Source organism: Mustelus asterias, unplaced genomic scaffold (genome assembly GCF_964213995.1).
Source record: "Mustelus asterias unplaced genomic scaffold, sMusAst1.hap1.1 HAP1_SCAFFOLD_4518, whole genome shotgun sequence".
NCBI lineage: Eukaryota > Metazoa > Chordata > Chondrichthyes > Carcharhiniformes > Triakidae > Mustelus > Mustelus asterias.
In genome coordinates, this window is record NW_027594461.1 from 563 (window position 1) to 17,278 (window position 16,716).

The window sequence follows — 16,716 nt, forward strand, 5'->3', positions numbered from 1 at the left end:
GGAGTGTTGCACTGTCGGAGGGTCAGTACTGAGGGAGTGCTGCACTGTCGGAGGGTCAGTACTGAGGGAGTGCTGCACTGTCAGAGGGTCAGTACTGAGGGAGTGCTGCACTGTCAGAGGGTCAGTACTGAGGGAGTGCCTCAGTGTCAGAGGGTCAGTACTGAGGGAGTGCTGCACTGTCGGAGGGTCAGTACTGAGGGAGTGTTGCACTGTCGGAGGTTCAGTGCTGAGGGAGTGCTGCACTGTCAGAGAGTCAGTACTGAGGGAGTGTTGCACTGTCAGAGGGTCAGTGCTGAGGGAGTGCCGCACTGTCAGAGGGTCAGTACTGAGGGAGTGTTGCACTGTCGGAGGGTCAGTGCTGAGGGAGTGCTGCACTGTCAGAGGGTCAGTACTGAGGGAGTGCTGCACTGTCAGAGGGTCAGTACTGAGGGAGTGTTGCACTGTCGGAGGGTCAGTACTGAGGGAGTGTTGCACTGTCAGAGGGTCAGTACTAAGGAAGTGCTGCACTGTCGGAGGGTCAGTACTGAGGGAGTGCTGCACTGTCAGAGGGTCAGTACTGAGGGAGTGCTGCACTGTCAGCGATGTTAATCTGAGGCACTCGGATAACAGTGTAAAGTTGCAGTATAAGGAATATTGAGGCCTTCCCTTTGTTGTAACAGTGACTAGACTTCAACCGTACGTCACTGGCTGTGTTTGCAGTATTTCCGGAAGATCTGAGGGACTGAAAGACCCTGTAAAGATAAATTCTTTTGCACATGCCCTGTTCACCAGCGCTGCTCCTTTTTCACCAGGATAACCTACATCCCGTCCACTGCAGGAGTTCAGTCCTCCATCCCACTGGGCACATCAGCATCCTCCGTCCACAGTGCCAACCCTAACTCCTACCGACAGCCCTCTCTGGCACTCGGATTCACCGCGATTGGACCTGATGGGCGAGCTGTGCTGCAGCCCCTATTAGCGGGTAAGGAACCAAGTGAGGTCCCTCCACACCATTCTGCAATGGCCAGTGACAGACAGTGTGCGCCTGGGAGTCTGTATGACAGAGGGAGGGCGAGCGTGACGGAGAGAGAGAGTGAGTTAGCGTGACGGAGAGAGAGGGAGAGCCAGCGTGATGGAGAGAGAGAAAGAGGAAGGGCCAGCGTGACGGAGAGAGAGAGGGAGGGCCAGCGTGACGGGGAGAGAGAGGGAGGGCCAGCGTGACGGAGAGAGAGAGAGAGGGGAGGGCCAGCGTGACGGAGAGAGAGGGAGGGCCAGCATGACGGAGAGAGAGAGGGAGGGCCAGCATGACGGAGAGAGAGAGGGAGGGAGGGCCAGCGTGACGGAGAGAGAGAGGGAGGGCCAGCGTGACGGAGAGAGATGGAGGGCCAGCGTGATGGAGAGAGCGAGGGAGAGCCAGTGTGACGGAGAGAGAGAGGGAGAGCCAGCGTGACAGAGTGAGAGGGAGGGCCAGCATGACAGAGAGAGAGAGGGAGGGCCAGCATGACGGAGAGAGAGAGGGAGGGAGGGCCAGCGTGACGGAGAGAGATGGAGGGCCAGCGTGACGGAGGGAGAGAGAGGCAGCGTGACAGAGAGGGAGGGCCAGCGTGACGGAGAGAGAGAGAGAGGGAGGGAGGGCCAGCGTGACGGAGAGAGAGAGAGAGGGAGTGCCAGCGTGACGGAGAGAGAGAGAGAGGGAGGGCCAGCGTGACGGAGAGAGAGGGAGGGCCAGCGTGACGGAGAGAGAGAGAGAGAGGGAGGGCCAGCGTGACGGAGAGAGAGAGAGAGAGGGGGAGGGCCAGCGTGACGGAGAGAGAGAGAGAGGGAGGGCCAGCGTGATGGAGAGAGAGGGAGGGCCAGCATGACGGAGAGAGGGAGGGCCAGTGTGACGGAGAGAGAGAGGGAGGGCCAGCGTGACGGAGAGAGAGAGAGAGGGAGGGCCAGCGTGACGGAGAGAGAGAGAGAGAGGGAGGGAGGGCCAGCGTGACGGAGAGAGAGGGAGGGCCAGCGTGACGGAGAGAGAGAGAGAGGGAGGGCCAGCGTGACGGAGAGAGGGAGAGAGGGAGGGCCAGCGTGACGGAGAGAGAGAGGGAGGGCCAGTGTGATGGAGAGAGAGGGAGAGCCAGCATGACAGAGAGAGAGAGGGAGGGCCAGCGTGGCGGAGAGAGATGGAGGGCCAGCGTGACAGACGGAGAGAGAGAGAGAGGCAGCGTGACAGAGAGAGAGAGAGGCAGCGTGACGGAGAGAGAGAGGGAGGGCCAGCGTGACGGAGAGAGAGAGGGAGAGTCAGCGGGACGGAGAGAGAGAGAGCGAGGGCCAGCGTGACGGAGAGAGAGAGAGGGGGTGAGTCAGCGTGTCAGAGAGAGAAAGAGAGAGTGTCAGCGTGACAGAGAGGTAGGGAGAGAATCAGTGTGAGAGAGTCAGCGTGACGGAGAGAGAGAGAGAAAGAGAAGGTCAGCATAATGGAGAGAGAGAGAGAGTCAGCGTGACGGGGAGAGAGAGAGAGGGAGGGCCAGCGTGACGGGGAGAGAGAGAGAGAGGGAGGGCCAGCGTGACGGAGAGAGAGAGAGAGGGAGGACCAGCGTGACGGAGAGAGAGAGGGAGGGCCAGCGTGACGGAGAGAGAGAGAGAGAGAGGGAGGGAGGGCCAGCGTGACGGAGAGAGAGAGAGAGGGAGGGCCATAGTGACGGAGAGAGAGATGGAGGGCCAGCGTGACGGAGAGAGAGAGAGAGAGAGGGAGGGAGGGCCAGCGTGACGGAGAGAGAGAGAGAGAGGTAGGGCCAGCGTGATGGAGAGAGAGAGGGAGGGAGGGCCAGCGTGACGGAGAGATGGAGGGCCAGCGTGACGGAGAGAGATGGAGGACCAGCGTGACGGAGAGAGAGAGAGGCAGCGTGACAGAGAGAGAGAGAGGCAGCGTGACGGAGAGAGAGAGAGAGAGAGTCAGCGTGACGGAGAGAGAAAGAGAGAGTGTCAGCGTGACAGAGAGGTAGGGAGAGAATCAGTGTGAGAGAGTCAGCGTGACGGAGAGAGAGAGAGAAAGAGAAGGTCAGCATAATGGAGAGAGAGAGAGAGTCAGCGTGACGGGGAGAGAGAGAAGGTCAGCATAATGGAGAGAGAGAGTCAGCGTGACGGGGAGAGAGAGCGAGAGAGAGAGCCAGCATACGGAGAGAGAGAGTGAGAGTCAGCGTGACGGAGAGAGAGAGAGTCAGCGTGACGGAGAGAGAGAGAGAGAGAGTCAGCGTGACGGAGAGAAAGAGAGTCAGCATGACGGAGAGAGAGTGAGAGTCAGCGTGACGGAGAGAGAGAAAGAGAGAGAGTCAGCGTGACAGAGAGAGAGAGAGTCAGCGTGACGGAGAGAGAGAGAGAGAGTCAGCGTGACGGAGAGAGAGTGAGAGTCAGCGTGACGGAGAGAGAGTGAGAGTCAGCGTGACGGAGAGAGAAAGAGAGAGAGTCAGCATGACAGAGAGAGAGAGAGTCAGCGTGACGGAGAGAGAGTGAGAGTCAGCATGACGGAGAGAGAGTGAGAGTCAGCGTGACGGCGAGAGAGAGTCAGCGTGACGGAGAGAGAGTGAGAGTCAGCGAGACGGAGAGAGAGTGAGAGTCAGCGTGACGGCGAGAGAGAGTCAGCGTGGCGGAGAGAGAGAGAGAGTCAGCGTGACGGAGAGAGAGAGAGAGTCAGCGTGACGGAGAGAGAGTGAGAGTCAGCGTGACGGCGAGAGAGAGTCAGCGTGACGGAGAGAGAGTGAGAGTCAGCGTGACGGAGAGAGAGAGAGAGAGTCAGCGTGGCGGAGAGAGAGAGAGAGTCAGCATGACGGAGAGAGAGAGAGAGTCAGTGTGAAAGAGAGAGAGACTCAGTGTGACAGAGAGAGAGCGAGTGTGTCAGCGTGACGGAGAGAGAGAGAGAGAGGGTCAGTGCGACAGGGAAAGAGAGTCAGTGTGATGGAGAGAGAGAGAGGGTCAGCGTGACGGAGAAAGAGAGAGTCAGCATGACGGAGAGAGAGAGAGAGAGGGTCAGCGTGACGGAGAGAGAGAGGGAGAGGGTCAGTGTGACGGAGAAAGAGAGAGTCAGCGTGACGGAGAAAGAGAGAGAGAGGGTCAGTGTGACAGAGAGAGAGAGGGAGAGGGTCAGTGCGACAGGGAGAGAGAGAGAGTCAGCGTGATGGAGAGGGGGGAGAGAGGGAGGGAGGGGGTTAGTGTGACGGAGAGAGAGGGGAGATTAGTGTGACGGAGAAAGGGGGGGGATGAGTGGAATGGGAAGGGTCTGGGGGTCTCTTTGGAGTCGGGGCGGGGTATCTCGCTCCTTTCCTGTTGGATGACTCTGGATGGGTCTATTGCAGAGGGTGTGGTCTTTCTGGGTGGGTCCATGAGAGGGGGGGGTGGCGGGGGGCGTCCCTCTCTCTGGGTACTTCCTCTTGAGAGTCTGGTTCTGTCCAGTGGATCCTTGTTGAGGGGGGCAAGGGGTCTCTGGCTGAGTAATCGAGCTCCAGTGTGTGCTAACTCCTGCTCCCCTCTCCTCCCCCAGGTCAGACTCCGCTGCTGACCGGGCAGGTGGCTTCCTCTCAACTCTCCGGCCCACAGCTCCAGCCTGCGCCACCCGGACCACTCATCACAGCCATCTACCCATCGCCAGCCTCCGCCACTGTCGCCACCACCACCCACAACCTGATCTACACCGCCTCGCCCCCGCTGCCCACCACCACGCTGCCTGCTGCCATCCTGCCCAAGGCGCCCAGTGCCACCGTCACCTCTGCCATCGCAGTGACCCCGGGGCCTCAGCACGGAGCAGGGGTGGTGACAACAGGATCCCTGGTACCAGTGTCCTCGCAGGGGACACCTTCAACAGCCTACCACAGCGGGCCAGGGGCAACTGTGCAAGGTAGGAGCCGTTTCTGTGTTTCAGGGCACGAGGGCTGGCGGGGCGGGAGAGGGCGCGAGGGCTGGCGGGGCGGGAGGGAGCGCGAGGACTGGCGGGGCGGGAGAGGGCGCGAGGGCTGGCGGGGCGGGAGGGAGCGCGAGGACTGGCAGGGCGGGAGAGGGCGCGAGGGCTGGCGGGGCGGGAGGGAGCGCGAGGACTGGCAGGGCGGGAGAGGGCGCGAGGGCTGGCGGGGCGGGAGGGAGCGCGAGGACTGGCAGGGCGGGAGAGGGCGCGAGGGCTGGCGGGGCGGGAGGGGGCGCGAGGGCTGGCGGGGCGGGAGGGTTCTGGTGTTCAGTCACTCCCCGCCTCCCACCTTCCCGAGAAATCGAACCCTAATTTGCGACAGACCCCGTTCAGCCATCACCAACGCAATACTCGCTGACCAACACTGGCTCCTGGGACAGCAACACAGCTTGTCCATCTCTGTAACCTGCTCCTGCCCAAGATATCTCTACCCACATGCCCCAACGCTGATCCTCCCCTAACTCCGATCCTCCGGAATCTCAATCCTCCCCTAACTCCGATCCTCCGGAATCTCAATCCTCCACTAACTCCGATCCTCCGGAATCTCAATCCTCCCCTAACTCCGATCCTCCGGAATCTCAATCCTCCACTAACTCCGATCCTCCTGAATCTCAATCCTCCACTAACTCCGATCCTCCGGAATCTCAATCCTCCCCCAATTCCGATCCTCCCGAATCACTACCCTTCTTCCCTAACTCAGAAGCTCCGGAATCTCTAATCTCCCCTGACTCTGATCCTCCGGAATCACTATCCTCCTCTAACTCCGATCCTCCGGAATCTCTATCCTCGAACTCCGATCATCCGGGATCTCAATCCTCCTCTAAATCCGATCCTCCGGAAATTCTATCCGCCTCTAACACCGATGCTGTGGAATCTCTATCCTCCTCCTCTAAATCCGATGCTCCGGAATCGCTATCCTCCCATAACTCCGATCCTCCGGAATCTTAATCCTCCTCTAACTCCGATCCTCCGGAATCTCTATCCCTCCTCTAAATCCGATCCTCCGGAATCTCTATCTCCCCTAACTCTGATTCTCCGAGATCTCTGTCCTCCCTTAACTCCAATCCGCCGGAATCTCTATCCTCCCCGAACTGCGATCCTCCGGAATCTCCATCCTTTCCTAATTCCGATCCTCCGTAATTTCTATCCTCCCCTATCTGTCCCCCTGACAGTGCAGCACTCTCTCAGTCCTGACCCTCTGACAGTTCAGCACTCCCTCAGTACTGACCCTCTGACAGTGCAGCAATCCCTCAGTACTGATCCTCTGACAGTGCAGCACTCCCTCAGCACTGACCCTCTGACATTGCAGCACTCCCTCAGTACTGACCCTTTGATAGTGCAGCACTCCCTCAGTACTGACCCTCTGACAGTGCAGAGCTCCCTCAGTACTGACCCTCTGACAGTGCGGCACTCCCTCAGTACTGACCCTCTGACAGTGCGGCACTCCCCCAGTACTGACCCTCTGACAGTGCAACACTCCCTCAGTACTGACCCTCTGACAGTGCGGCACTCCCCCAGTACTGACCCTCTGACAGTGCAGCACTCCCTCAGTACTGACCCTCTGACAGTGCAGCACTCCCTCAGTACTGACTCTCTGACAGTGCAGCACTCCCTCAGTACTGACCCTCTGACAGTGCAGCACTCCCTCAGTACTGACCCTCTGACAGTGCAGAGCTCCCTCGGTACTGACCTTCTGACAGTGCAGCACTCCCTCAGTACTGACCCTCTGACAGTGCAGAGCTCCCTCGGTACTGACCTTCTGACAGTGCGGCACTCCCTCAGTACTGACCCTCTGACAGTGCAGCACTCCCTCAGTACTGACCCTCTGACAGTGCAACAATTCCTCAGTACTGACCCTCTGACAGTGCAGCACTCCCTCAGCACTGACCCTCTGACAGTGCAGCACTCCCTCAGCACTGACCCTCTGACAGTGCGGCACTCCCTCAGTACTGACCCTCTGACAGTGCGGCACTCCCCCAGTACTGACCCTCTGACAGTGCTGCACTCCCTCAGTACTGACCCTCTGACAGTGCAGCACTCCCTCAGTACTGACCCTCTGACAGTGCGGCACTCCCCCAGTACTGACCCTCTGACAGTGCAGCACTCCCTCAGCACTGACTCTCTGACAGTGCAGCACTCCCTCAGTACTGACCCTCTGACAGTGCAGAGCTCCCTCGGTACTGACCTTCTGACAGTGCAGCACTCCCTCAGTACTGACCCTCTGACAGTGCAGAGCTCCCTCGGTACTGACCTTCTGACAGTGCGGCACTCCCTCAGTACTGACCCTCTGACAGTGCAGCACTCCCTCAGTACTGACCCTCTGACAGTGCAACAATTCCTCAGTACTGACCCTCTGACAGTGCAGCACTCCCTCAGCACTGACCCTCTGACAGTGCAGCACTCCCTCAGCACTGACCCTCTGACAGTGCGGCACTCCCTCAGCACTGACCCTCTGACAGTGCGGCACTCCCTCAGGATTTCCCTCAGAGCTCCCTGGAGGTATCTCTGGGAGGCTGGGGCTGGATTCTGGGTTCCACTGAGGTGAAAGTCTAGCCTCTGAGGCAGAGAGTGAGATGGATGGAGAGTGAGCCTCTCTGGCACTGCCATCCCTGATAGAAATTCCTGGTGGCATCTTCCCAAGGCTCCTGACGGAGCAGCTGCAGGTGGATTAGTGTGGGAGGGTGGCGGCAGGTAATGACTGGTTTACACTGATGGGAATGAGGGCGTATTATTCCCGACGGGAGACTTGCTTCTCCAGAGTAGGTCCGAATTTTCATGTCAAACGGTCAGGTTTCTACTGGAGAGGTTTAGTCTGCAGCTTCCGCTGTGTGTCCCGCAGGTCCCTTCACCTGGCAGAACCGTCCTGCCCCCAGCCCCTTCCATGCCACACTCTGTCCAGTGGGGCACCAAGTGAACGCACACTCGGGTTTGTGAGGAGGCTGCTGAGCATTTAATGATGTTCAGCATCACCCTGATAATCGTGCATGCCGGGAGTTAACCTCATTAACAGAAGAGGCCATTAAGTAGGCTACTGTTGCCTTGGCAATGTGTGTGCGTGTCTGTGTGTGCGTGTCTGTGTGTCTGTGCGTGCGCATCTGTGCGTGCGTGCGTGTCTGTGCGTGCGTGTCTGTGTGTGCGTGCGTGTCTGTGTGTGCGTGCGTGTCTGTGTGTGCGTGCGTGTCTGTGTGTGCGTGCGTGTCTGTGTGTGCGTGCGTGTGTGTGTGCGTGCGTGTCTGTGTGTGCGTGCGCGTCTGTGCGTGCGTGCACGTCTGTGCGTGCGCGTCTGTGCGTGCGTGCGCGTCTGTGCGTGCGTGCGCGTCTGTGCGTGCGTGCGCGTCTGTGCGTGCGTGCGCGTCTGTGCGTGCGTGTCTGTGTGTGCGTGCGTGTCTGTGCGTGCGTGTCTGTGTGTGCGTGCGTGTCTGTGAGTGCGTGCGTGTCTGTGAGTGCGTGCGTGTCTGTGAGTGCGTGCGTGTCTGTGAGTGCGTGCGTGTCTGTGAGTGCGGGCGTGTCTGTGAGTGCGGGCGTGTCTGAGTGCGGGCGTGTCTGTGAGTGCGGGCGTGTCTGTGAGTGCGGGCGTGTCTGTGAGTGCGGGCGTGTCTGTGAGTGCGGGCGTGTCTGTGAGTGCGGGCGTGTCTGTGAGTGCGGGCGTGTCTGTGAGTGCGGGCGTGTCTGAGTGCGGGCGTGTCTGAGTGCGGGCGTGTCTGTGAGTGCGGGCGTGTCTGTGAGTGCGGGCGTGTCTGTGAGTGCGGGCGTGTCTGTGAGTGCGGGCGTGTCTGTGAGTGCGGGCGTGTCTGAGTGCGGGCGTGTCTGAGTGCGGGCGTGTCTGAGTGCGGGCGTGTCTGTGAGTGCGGGCGTGTCTGTGAGTGCGGGCGTGTCTGTGAGTGCGGGCGTGTCTGTGAGTGCGGGCGTGTCTGTGAGTGCGGGCGTGTCTGTGCGGGCGGGCGTGTCTGTGAGTGCGGGCGTGTCTGTGAGTGCGGGCGTGTCTGTGAGTGCGGGCGTGTCTGTGAGTGCGGGCGTGTCTGTGAGTGCGGGCGTGTCTGTGAGTGCGGGCGTGTCTGTGAGTGCGGGCGTGTCTGTGAGTGCGGGCGTGTCTGTGAGTGCGGGCGTGTCTGTGAGTGCGGGCGTGTCTGTGAGTGCGGGCGTGTCTGTGAGTGCGGGCGTGTCTGTGAGTGCGGGCGTGTCTGTGAGTGCGGGCGTGTCTGTGAGTGCGGGCGTGTCTGTGAGTGCGGGCGTGTCTGTGAGTGCGGGCGTGTCTGTGAGTGCGGGCGTGTCTGTGAGTGCGGGCGTGTCTGTGAGTGCGGGCGTGTCTGTGAGTGCGGGCGTGTCTGTGAGTGCGGGCGTGTCTGTGAGTGCGGGCGTGTCTGTGAGTGCGGGCGTGTCTGAGTGCGGGCGTGTCTGTGAGTGCGGGCGTGTCTGTGAGTGCGGGCGTGTCTGTGAGTGCGGGCGTGTCTGTGAGTGCGGGCGTGTCTGTGAGTGCGGGCGTGTCTGTGAGTGCGGGCGTGTCTGAGAGTGCGGGCGTGTCTGTGAGTGCGGGCGTGTCTGTGAGTGCGTGCGTGTCTGTGAGTGCGTGCGTGTCTGTGAGTGCGTGCGTGTCTGTGAGTGCGTGCGTGTCTGTGAGTGCGTGCGTGTCTGTGAGTGCGTGCGTGTCTGTGAGTGCGTGCGTGTCTGTGAGTGCGTGCGTGTCTGTGAGTGCGTGCGTGTCTGTGAGTGCGTGCGTGTCTGTGAGTGCGTGCGTGTCTGTGAGTGCGTGCGTGTCTGTGTGTGCGGGCGTGTCTGTGTGTGCGGGCGTGTCTGTGTGTGCGCGCGTGTCTGTGTGTGCGCGCGTGTCTGTGTGCGCGCGTGTCTGTGTGTGCGCGCGTGTCTGTGTGTGCGCGCGTGTCTGTGTGTGCGTGCGTGTCTGAGTGCGTGCGCGTCTGAGTGCGTGCGCGTCTGAGTGCGTGCGCGTCTGAGTGCGTGCGCGTCTGTGCGTGCGTGCGCGTCTGTGCGTGCGTGCGCGTCTGTGCGTGCGTGCGCGTCTGTGCGTGCGTGCGCGTCTGTGCGTGCGCGCGTGTCTGTGTGCGCGCGTGTCTGTGTGCGCGCGTGTCTGTGTGTGCGCGCGTGTCTGTGTGTGCGTGCGTGTCTGAGTGCGTGCGTGTCTGAGTGCGTGCGTGTCTGAGTGCGTGCGCGTCTGTGCGTGCGTGCGCGTCTGTGCGTGCGTGCGCGTCTGTGCGTGCGTGCGCGTCTGTGCGTGCGTGCGCGTCTGTGCGTGCGTGCGCGTCTGTGCGTGCGTGCGCGTCTGTGAGTGCGTGCGCGTCTGTGTGTGCGTGCGCGTCTGTGAGTGCGTGCGCGTCTGTGAGTGCGTGCGCGTCTGTGAGTGCGTGCGCGTCTGTGAGTGCGTGCGCGTCTGTGAGTGCGTGCGCGTCTGTGAGTGCGTGCGCGTCTGTGAGTGCGTGCGCGTCTGTGCGTGCGCGTCTGTGCGTGCGTGTCTGTGTGTGCGTGCGTGTCTGTGAGTGCGTGCGTGTCTGTGAGTGCGTGCGTGTCTGTGAGTGCGTGCGTGTCTGTGAGTGCGTGCGTGTCTGTGAGTGCGTGCGTGTCTGTGAGTGCGTGCGTGTCTGTGAGTGCGGGCGTGTCTGTGAGTGCGGGCGTGTCTGTGAGTGCGGGCGTGTCTGTGAGTGCGGGCGTGTCTGTGAGTGCGGGCGTGTCTGTGAGTGCGGGCGTGTCTGTGAGTGCGGGCGTGTCTGTGAGTGCGGGCGTGTCTGTGAGTGCGGGCGTGTCTGTGAGTGCGGGCGTGTCTGTGAGTGCGGGCGTGTCTGTGAGTGCGGGCGTGTCTGTGAGTGCGGGCGTGTCTGAGTGCGGGCGTGTCTGTGAGTGCGGGCGTGTCTGTGAGTGCGGGCGTGTCTGAGTGCGGGCGTGTCTGTGAGTGCGGGCGTGTCTGTGAGTGCGGGCGTGTCTGTGAGTGCGGGCGTGTCTGTGAGTGCGGGCGTGTCTGTGAGTGCGGGCGTGTCTGTGAGTGCGGGCGTGTCTGAGTGCGGGCGTGTCTGTGAGTGCGGGCGTGTCTGTGAGTGCGGGCGTGTCTGTGAGTGCGGGCGTGTCTGTGAGTGCGGGCGTGTCTGAGTGCGGGCGTGTCTGAGTGCGGGCGTGTCTGTGAGTGCGGGCGTGTCTGTGAGTGCGGGCGTGTCTGTGAGTGCGGGCGTGTCTGTGAGTGCGGGCGTGTCTGTGAGTGCGGGCGTGTCTGAGTGCGGGCGTGTCTGTGAGTGCGGGCGTGTCTGTGAGTGCGGGCGTGTCTGTGAGTGCGGGCGTGTCTGTGAGTGCGGGCGTGTCTGTGAGTGCGGGCGTGTCTGTGAGTGCGGGCGTGTCTGTGAGTGCGGGCGTGTCTGTGAGTGCGGGCGTGTCTGTGAGTGCGGGCGTGTCTGTGAGTGCGGGCGTGTCTGTGAGTGCGGGCGTGTCTGTGAGTGCGGGCGTGTCTGTGAGTGCGGGCGTGTCTGTGAGTGCGGGCGTGTCTGTGAGTGCGGGCGTGTCTGTGAGTGCGGGCGTGTCTGTGAGTGCGGGCGTGTCTGTGAGTGCGGGCGTGTCTGTGAGTGCGGGCGTGTCTGTGAGTGCGGGCGTGTCTGTGAGTGCGGGCGTGTCTGTGAGTGCGGGCGTGTCTGTGAGTGCGGGCGTGTCTGTGAGTGCGGGCGTGTCTGTGAGTGCGGGCGTGTCTGTGAGTGCGGGCGTGTCTGTGAGTGCGGGCGTGTCTGTGAGTGCGGGCGTGTCTGTGAGTGCGGGCGTGTCTGTGAGTGCGGGCGTGTCTGTGAGTGCGGGCGTGTCTGTGAGTGCGGGCGTGTCTGTGAGTGCGGGCGTGTCTGTGAGTGCGGGCGTGTCTGTGAGTGCGGGCGTGTCTGTGAGTGCGGGCGTGTCTGTGAGTGCGGGCGTGTCTGTGAGTGCGGGCGTGTCTGTGAGTGCGGGCGTGTCTGTGAGTGCGGGCGTGTCTGTGAGTGCGGGCGTGTCTGTGAGTGCGGGCGTGTCTGTGAGTGCGGGCGTGTCTGTGAGTGCGGGCGTGTCTGTGAGTGCGGGCGTGTCTGTGAGTGCGGGCGTGTCTGTGAGTGCGGGCGTGTCTGTGAGTGCGGGCGTGTCTGTGAGTGCGGGCGTGTCTGTGAGTGCGGGCGTGTCTGTGAGTGCGGGCGTGTCTGTGAGTGCGGGCGTGTCTGTGAGTGCGGGCGTGTCTGTGAGTGCGGGCGTGTCTGTGAGTGCGGGCGTGTCTGTGAGTGCGGGCGTGTCTGTGAGTGCGGGCGTGTCTGTGAGTGCGGGCGTGTCTGTGAGTGCGGGCGTGTCTGTGAGTGCGGGCGTGTCTGTGAGTGCGGGCGTGTCTGTGAGTGCGGGCGTGTCTGTGAGTGCGGGCGTGTCTGTGAGTGCGGGCGTGTCTGAGTGCGGGCGTGTCTGAGTGCGGGCGTGTCTGAGTGCGGGCGTGTCTGTGAGTGCGGGCGTGTCTGAGTGCGGGCGTGTCTGTGAGTGCGGGCGTGTCTGTGAGTGCGGGCGTGTCTGTGAGTGCGGGCGTGTCTGTGAGTGCGGGCGTGTCTGTGAGTGCGGGCGTGTCTGTGAGTGCGGGCGTGTCTGTGAGTGCGGGCGTGTCTGTGAGTGCGGGCGTGTCTGTGAGTGCGGGCGTGTCTGTGAGTGCGGGCGTGTCTGTGAGTGCGGGCGTGTCTGTGAGTGCGGGCGTGTCTGTGAGTGCGGGCGTGTCTGTGAGTGCGGGCGTGTCTGTGAGTGCGGGCGTGTCTGTGAGTGCGGGCGTGTCTGTGAGTGCGGGCGTGTCTGTGAGTGCGGGCGTGTCTGTGAGTGCGGGCGTGTCTGTGAGTGCGGGCGTGTCTGTGAGTGCGGGCGTGTCTGTGAGTGCGGGCGTGTCTGAGAGTGCGGGCGTGTCTGTGAGTGCGTGCGTGTCTGTGAGTGCGTGCGTGTCTGTGAGTGCGTGCGTGTCTGTGAGTGCGTGCGTGTCTGTGTGTGCGTGCGTGTCTGTGTGTGCGTGCGTGTCTGTGTGTGCGTGCGCGTCTGAGTGCGTGCGCGTCTGAGTGCGTGCGCGTCTGAGTGCGTGCGCGTCTGTGCGTGCGTGCGCGTCTGTGCGTGCGTGCGCGTCTGTGCGTGCGTGCGCGTCTGTGCGTGCGTGCGCGTCTGTGCGTGCGCGCGTGTCTGTGTGCGCGCGTGTCTGTGTGCGCGCGTGTCTGTGTGTGCGCGCGTGTCTGTGTGTGCGCGCGTGTCTGAGTGCGTGCGTGTCTGAGTGCGTGCGTGTCTGAGTGCGTGCGCGTCTGTGCGTGCGTGCGCGTCTGTGCGTGCGTGCGCGTCTGTGCGTGCGTGCGCGTCTGTGCGTGCGTGCGCGTCTGTGAGTGCGTGCGCGTCTGTGAGTGCGTGCGCGTCTGTGAGTGCGTGCGCGTCTGTGAGTGCGTGCGCGTCTGTGAGTGCGTGCGCGTCTGTGAGTGCGTGCGCGTCTGTGAGTGCGTGCGCGTCTGTGAGTGCCTGCGCGTCTGTGAGTGCGTGCGCGTCTGTGAGTGCGTGCGCGTCTGTGAGTGCGTGCGCGTCTGTGAGTGCGTGCGCGTCTGTGAGTGCGGGCGCGTCTGTGAGTGCGGGCGCGTCTGTGAGTGCGGGCGTGTCTGTGTGTGCGGGCGTGTCTGAGTGCGTGCGTGTCTGTGAGTGCGTGCGTGTCTGTGTGTGCGTGCGTGTCTGTGTGTGCGTGCGTGTCTGTGTGTGCGTGCGTGTCTGTGAGTGCGTGCGTGTCTGTGTGCGTGCGTGTCTGTGTGCGTGCGTGTCTGTGTGTGCGTGCGTGTCTGTGTGTGCGTGCGTGTCTGTGTGTGCGTGCGTGTCTGTGTGTGCGTGCGTGTCTGTGTGTGCGTGCGTGTCTGTGTGTGCGTGCGTGTCTGTGTGTGCGCGCGTGTCTGTGTGTGCGCGCGTGTCTGTGTGTGCGCGCGTGTCTGTGTGTGCGCGCGTGTCTGTGCGTGCGTGCGTGTCTGTGTGCGTGCGTGTCTGTGTGCGTGCGTGTCTGTGTGCGTGCGTGTCTGTGTGCGTGCGTGTCTGTGTCTGTCTGTGTGTGTGTCTGTCTGTGTGTGTGTCTGTCTGTGTGTCTGTCTGTCTGTGTGTCTGTCTGTGTGTGTGTCTGTCTGTGTGTGTGTCTGTCTGTGTGCCAGCCTGCGTGCGCCTGCCTGAGTCTGCGCCTGCCTGAGTCTGCGCCTGCCTGAGTCTGCGCCTGCCTGAGTCTGCGCCTGCCTGAGTCTGCGCCTGCCTGAGTCTGCGCCTGCCTGAGTCTGCGCCTGCCTGAGTCTGCGCCTGCCTGAGTCTGCGCCTGCCTGAGTCTGCGCCTGCCTGCGCCTGTCTGCGCCTGTCTGCGCCTGTCTGCGCCTGCGCCTGTCAGCGCCTGCGCCTGTCAGCGCCTGCGCCTGTCAGCGCCTGCGCCTGTCAGCGCCTGCGCCTGTCTGCGCCTGCGCCTGTCTGCGCCTGCGCCTGTCAGCGCCTTCGCCTGTCAGCGCCTTCGCCTGTCAGCGCCTTCGCCTGTCAGCGCCTGCGCCTGTCAGCGCCTGCGCCTGTCAGCGCCTGCGCCTGTCAGCGCCTGCGCCTGTCAGCGCCTGCGCCTGTCAGCGCCTGCGCCTGTCTGCGCCTGCGCCTGTCAGCGCCTTCGCCTGTCAGCGCCTTCGCCTGTCAGCGCCTGCGCCTGTCAGCGCCTGCGCCTGTCAGCGCCTGCGCCTGTCAGCGCCTGCGCCTGTCAGCGCCTGCGCCTGTCAGCGCCTGCGCCTGTCAGCGCCTGCGCCTGTCAGCGCCTGCGCCTGTCAGCGCCTGCGCCTGTCAGCGCCTGCGCCTGTCAGCGCCTGCGCCTGTCAGCGCCTGCGCCTGTCAGCGCCAGCGCCTGTCAGCGCCTGTCAGCGCCTGCGCCTGTCAGCGCCTGCGCCTGTCTGCGCCTGTCAGCGCCTGTCAGCGCCTGTGCCTGTCAGCGCCCGTCAGCGCCTGCGCCTGTCAGCGCCCGTCAGCGCCTGCGCCTGTCAGCGCCTGCGCCTGTCAGCGCCTGCGCCTGTCAGCGCCTGCACCTCTCTGCGTCTGTCAGCGCCTGCGCCTCTCTGCGCCTGTCAGCGCCTGCGCCTCTCTGCGCCTGTCAGCGCCTGCGCCTCTCTGCGCCTGTCAGCGCCTGCGCCTGTCAGCGCCTGCGCCTCTCTGCGCCTGTCTGCGTCTGCGCCTGTCTGCGTCTGCGCCTGTCTGCGCCTCTCTGCGCCTGTCAGCGCCTGCGCCTCTCTGCGCCTGTCAGCGCCTGCGCCTCTCTGCGCCTGTCAGCGCCTGCGCCTCTCTGCGCCTGTCAGCGCCTGCGCCTCTCTGCGCCTCTCTGCGCCTGTCTGCGCCTGTCTGCATCTGCGCCTGCGCCTGTCTGCGCCTGCGTCTCTCTGTCTGTCTCTCTCTCTGTCTCTCTCTCTCTCTGTCTGTCTGTCCGTGTCCGGGTGAGGTTGTGCAGTGTGGTGTGGCAGGCAGGTTAAGATATTCTCTCTAACTATAAATTCATCAAGTCCATTTGACCCGTTCATTTAATGCAACTCTTCACCTCGCTCGCCTCCCCAACCCCTCACCCCACCCCCCTCGGCCCCTCGCCCCAACCCCACTCCCCCAGGCCCCTCCTCCTACCCCCGACCCCTCGCTCGCCCCCTCCCCCCCGACCCCTCATTCGCCCCCTCCCTCCCGCCCCTCGCTCGCCCCCTCCCCCCGACCCCTCATTCGCCCCCTCCCCCCTGCCCCTCACTCGCCCCCTCCCCCCGACCCCTCGCTCGCCCCCTCCCCCCTGCCCCTCGCTTGCCCCCTCCCGCCCCTCGCTCGCCCCCTCGCTCGCCCCCTCCCCCCGGCCCCTCGCTCGCCCCCTCCCCCCGGCCCCTCGCTCGCCCCCTCCCCCCTGCCCCTCACTCGCCCCCTCCCCCCGACCCCTCGCTCGCCCCCTCCCCCCTGCCCCTCACTCGCCCTCTCCCCCCGACCCCTCGCTCGCCCCCTCCCCCCGACCCCTCACTCGCCTTCTCCCCCCCACACCGGCCCCTCGCTGTAGCCCCGCCCTTTGCTTCCCCGCCCCCCCAACCCCCAACCCCGGCCCCTCACCCTGGCCCACCCATGTAAGGGTGTTAATCGCTGTCCATGTAGCCCAGTGGGTGTCTGGCTGGGTGTTGGGGAGAGGGGTGAAGGGTGTACAGGCTTCGAGCAGGGGAGCAATGTGAGGCACGGATTCCCATTCTAACATGCCCCGCTCGGCTCCTCCCCTCAGGAAACCTGTCCTTCGGCTTGAGGCCAGGGCGGCCTTTGCAGAAGCAGCAACAGCCGGTGATGAAAGGCAAGACCCCCGCGCCGAACATTCCCACCGCCAGCCTGTATGAGCCACCGGCCCCCACGCGGGGGGGCGGGAAGCCGTCTGGACCTGGCGGTGTACCCTGCGAGCGAGGTGACAGCCACCCGGATACACCGCAGCGAGTGGCATCAGAGGAGGGAGCCGCCCGGGAGCCCCCGGAGGACCGTGCAACACGGGAGGCCTGGCAGCAGCAGGCAGTGGCGGGCACCTTGGCTCAACCAACAGAGGAGATGGTTGCTCTGCGGGAGCCGAATACCCAGCACCAGGCCCCCCTGAAATCTGGAGTCCCCGTGGAGGAGAGAACCCCCTCTGACCATCTCTGCCCACAAGCTGGGCATTCGGGGGAGGACAGGGCCACCTGGGACATGGGGTCAGGGGTCACCACCAGAAGCACAGGGAGCGAGCTTGGCTACACAACGAAGTCCACCAACACTGAAGTCACCTTCAAGAAAGAGCCCATGGTAAGAGTCCGCAAAACATGCAGACATTTTGGGAG

General features: G+C 63.4%; 1 protein-coding gene across 1 annotated transcript; it reads left to right on the forward strand.

Moving 5' to 3' along the window:
• Nucleotides 1-771: 771 nt before the first annotated feature.
• On the forward strand, nt 772-16,681 carry LOC144491129 (protein capicua homolog; the record flags this gene model as incomplete). The annotated part of the gene is made up of 3 exons (XM_078208806.1): nt 772-961; nt 4,499-4,852; nt 16,140-16,681. Coding segments are annotated over 3 exons (1,086 nt in total), but the record flags the coding sequence as incomplete, so codon positions are not given.
• Nucleotides 16,682-16,716: the final 35 nt, after the last annotated feature.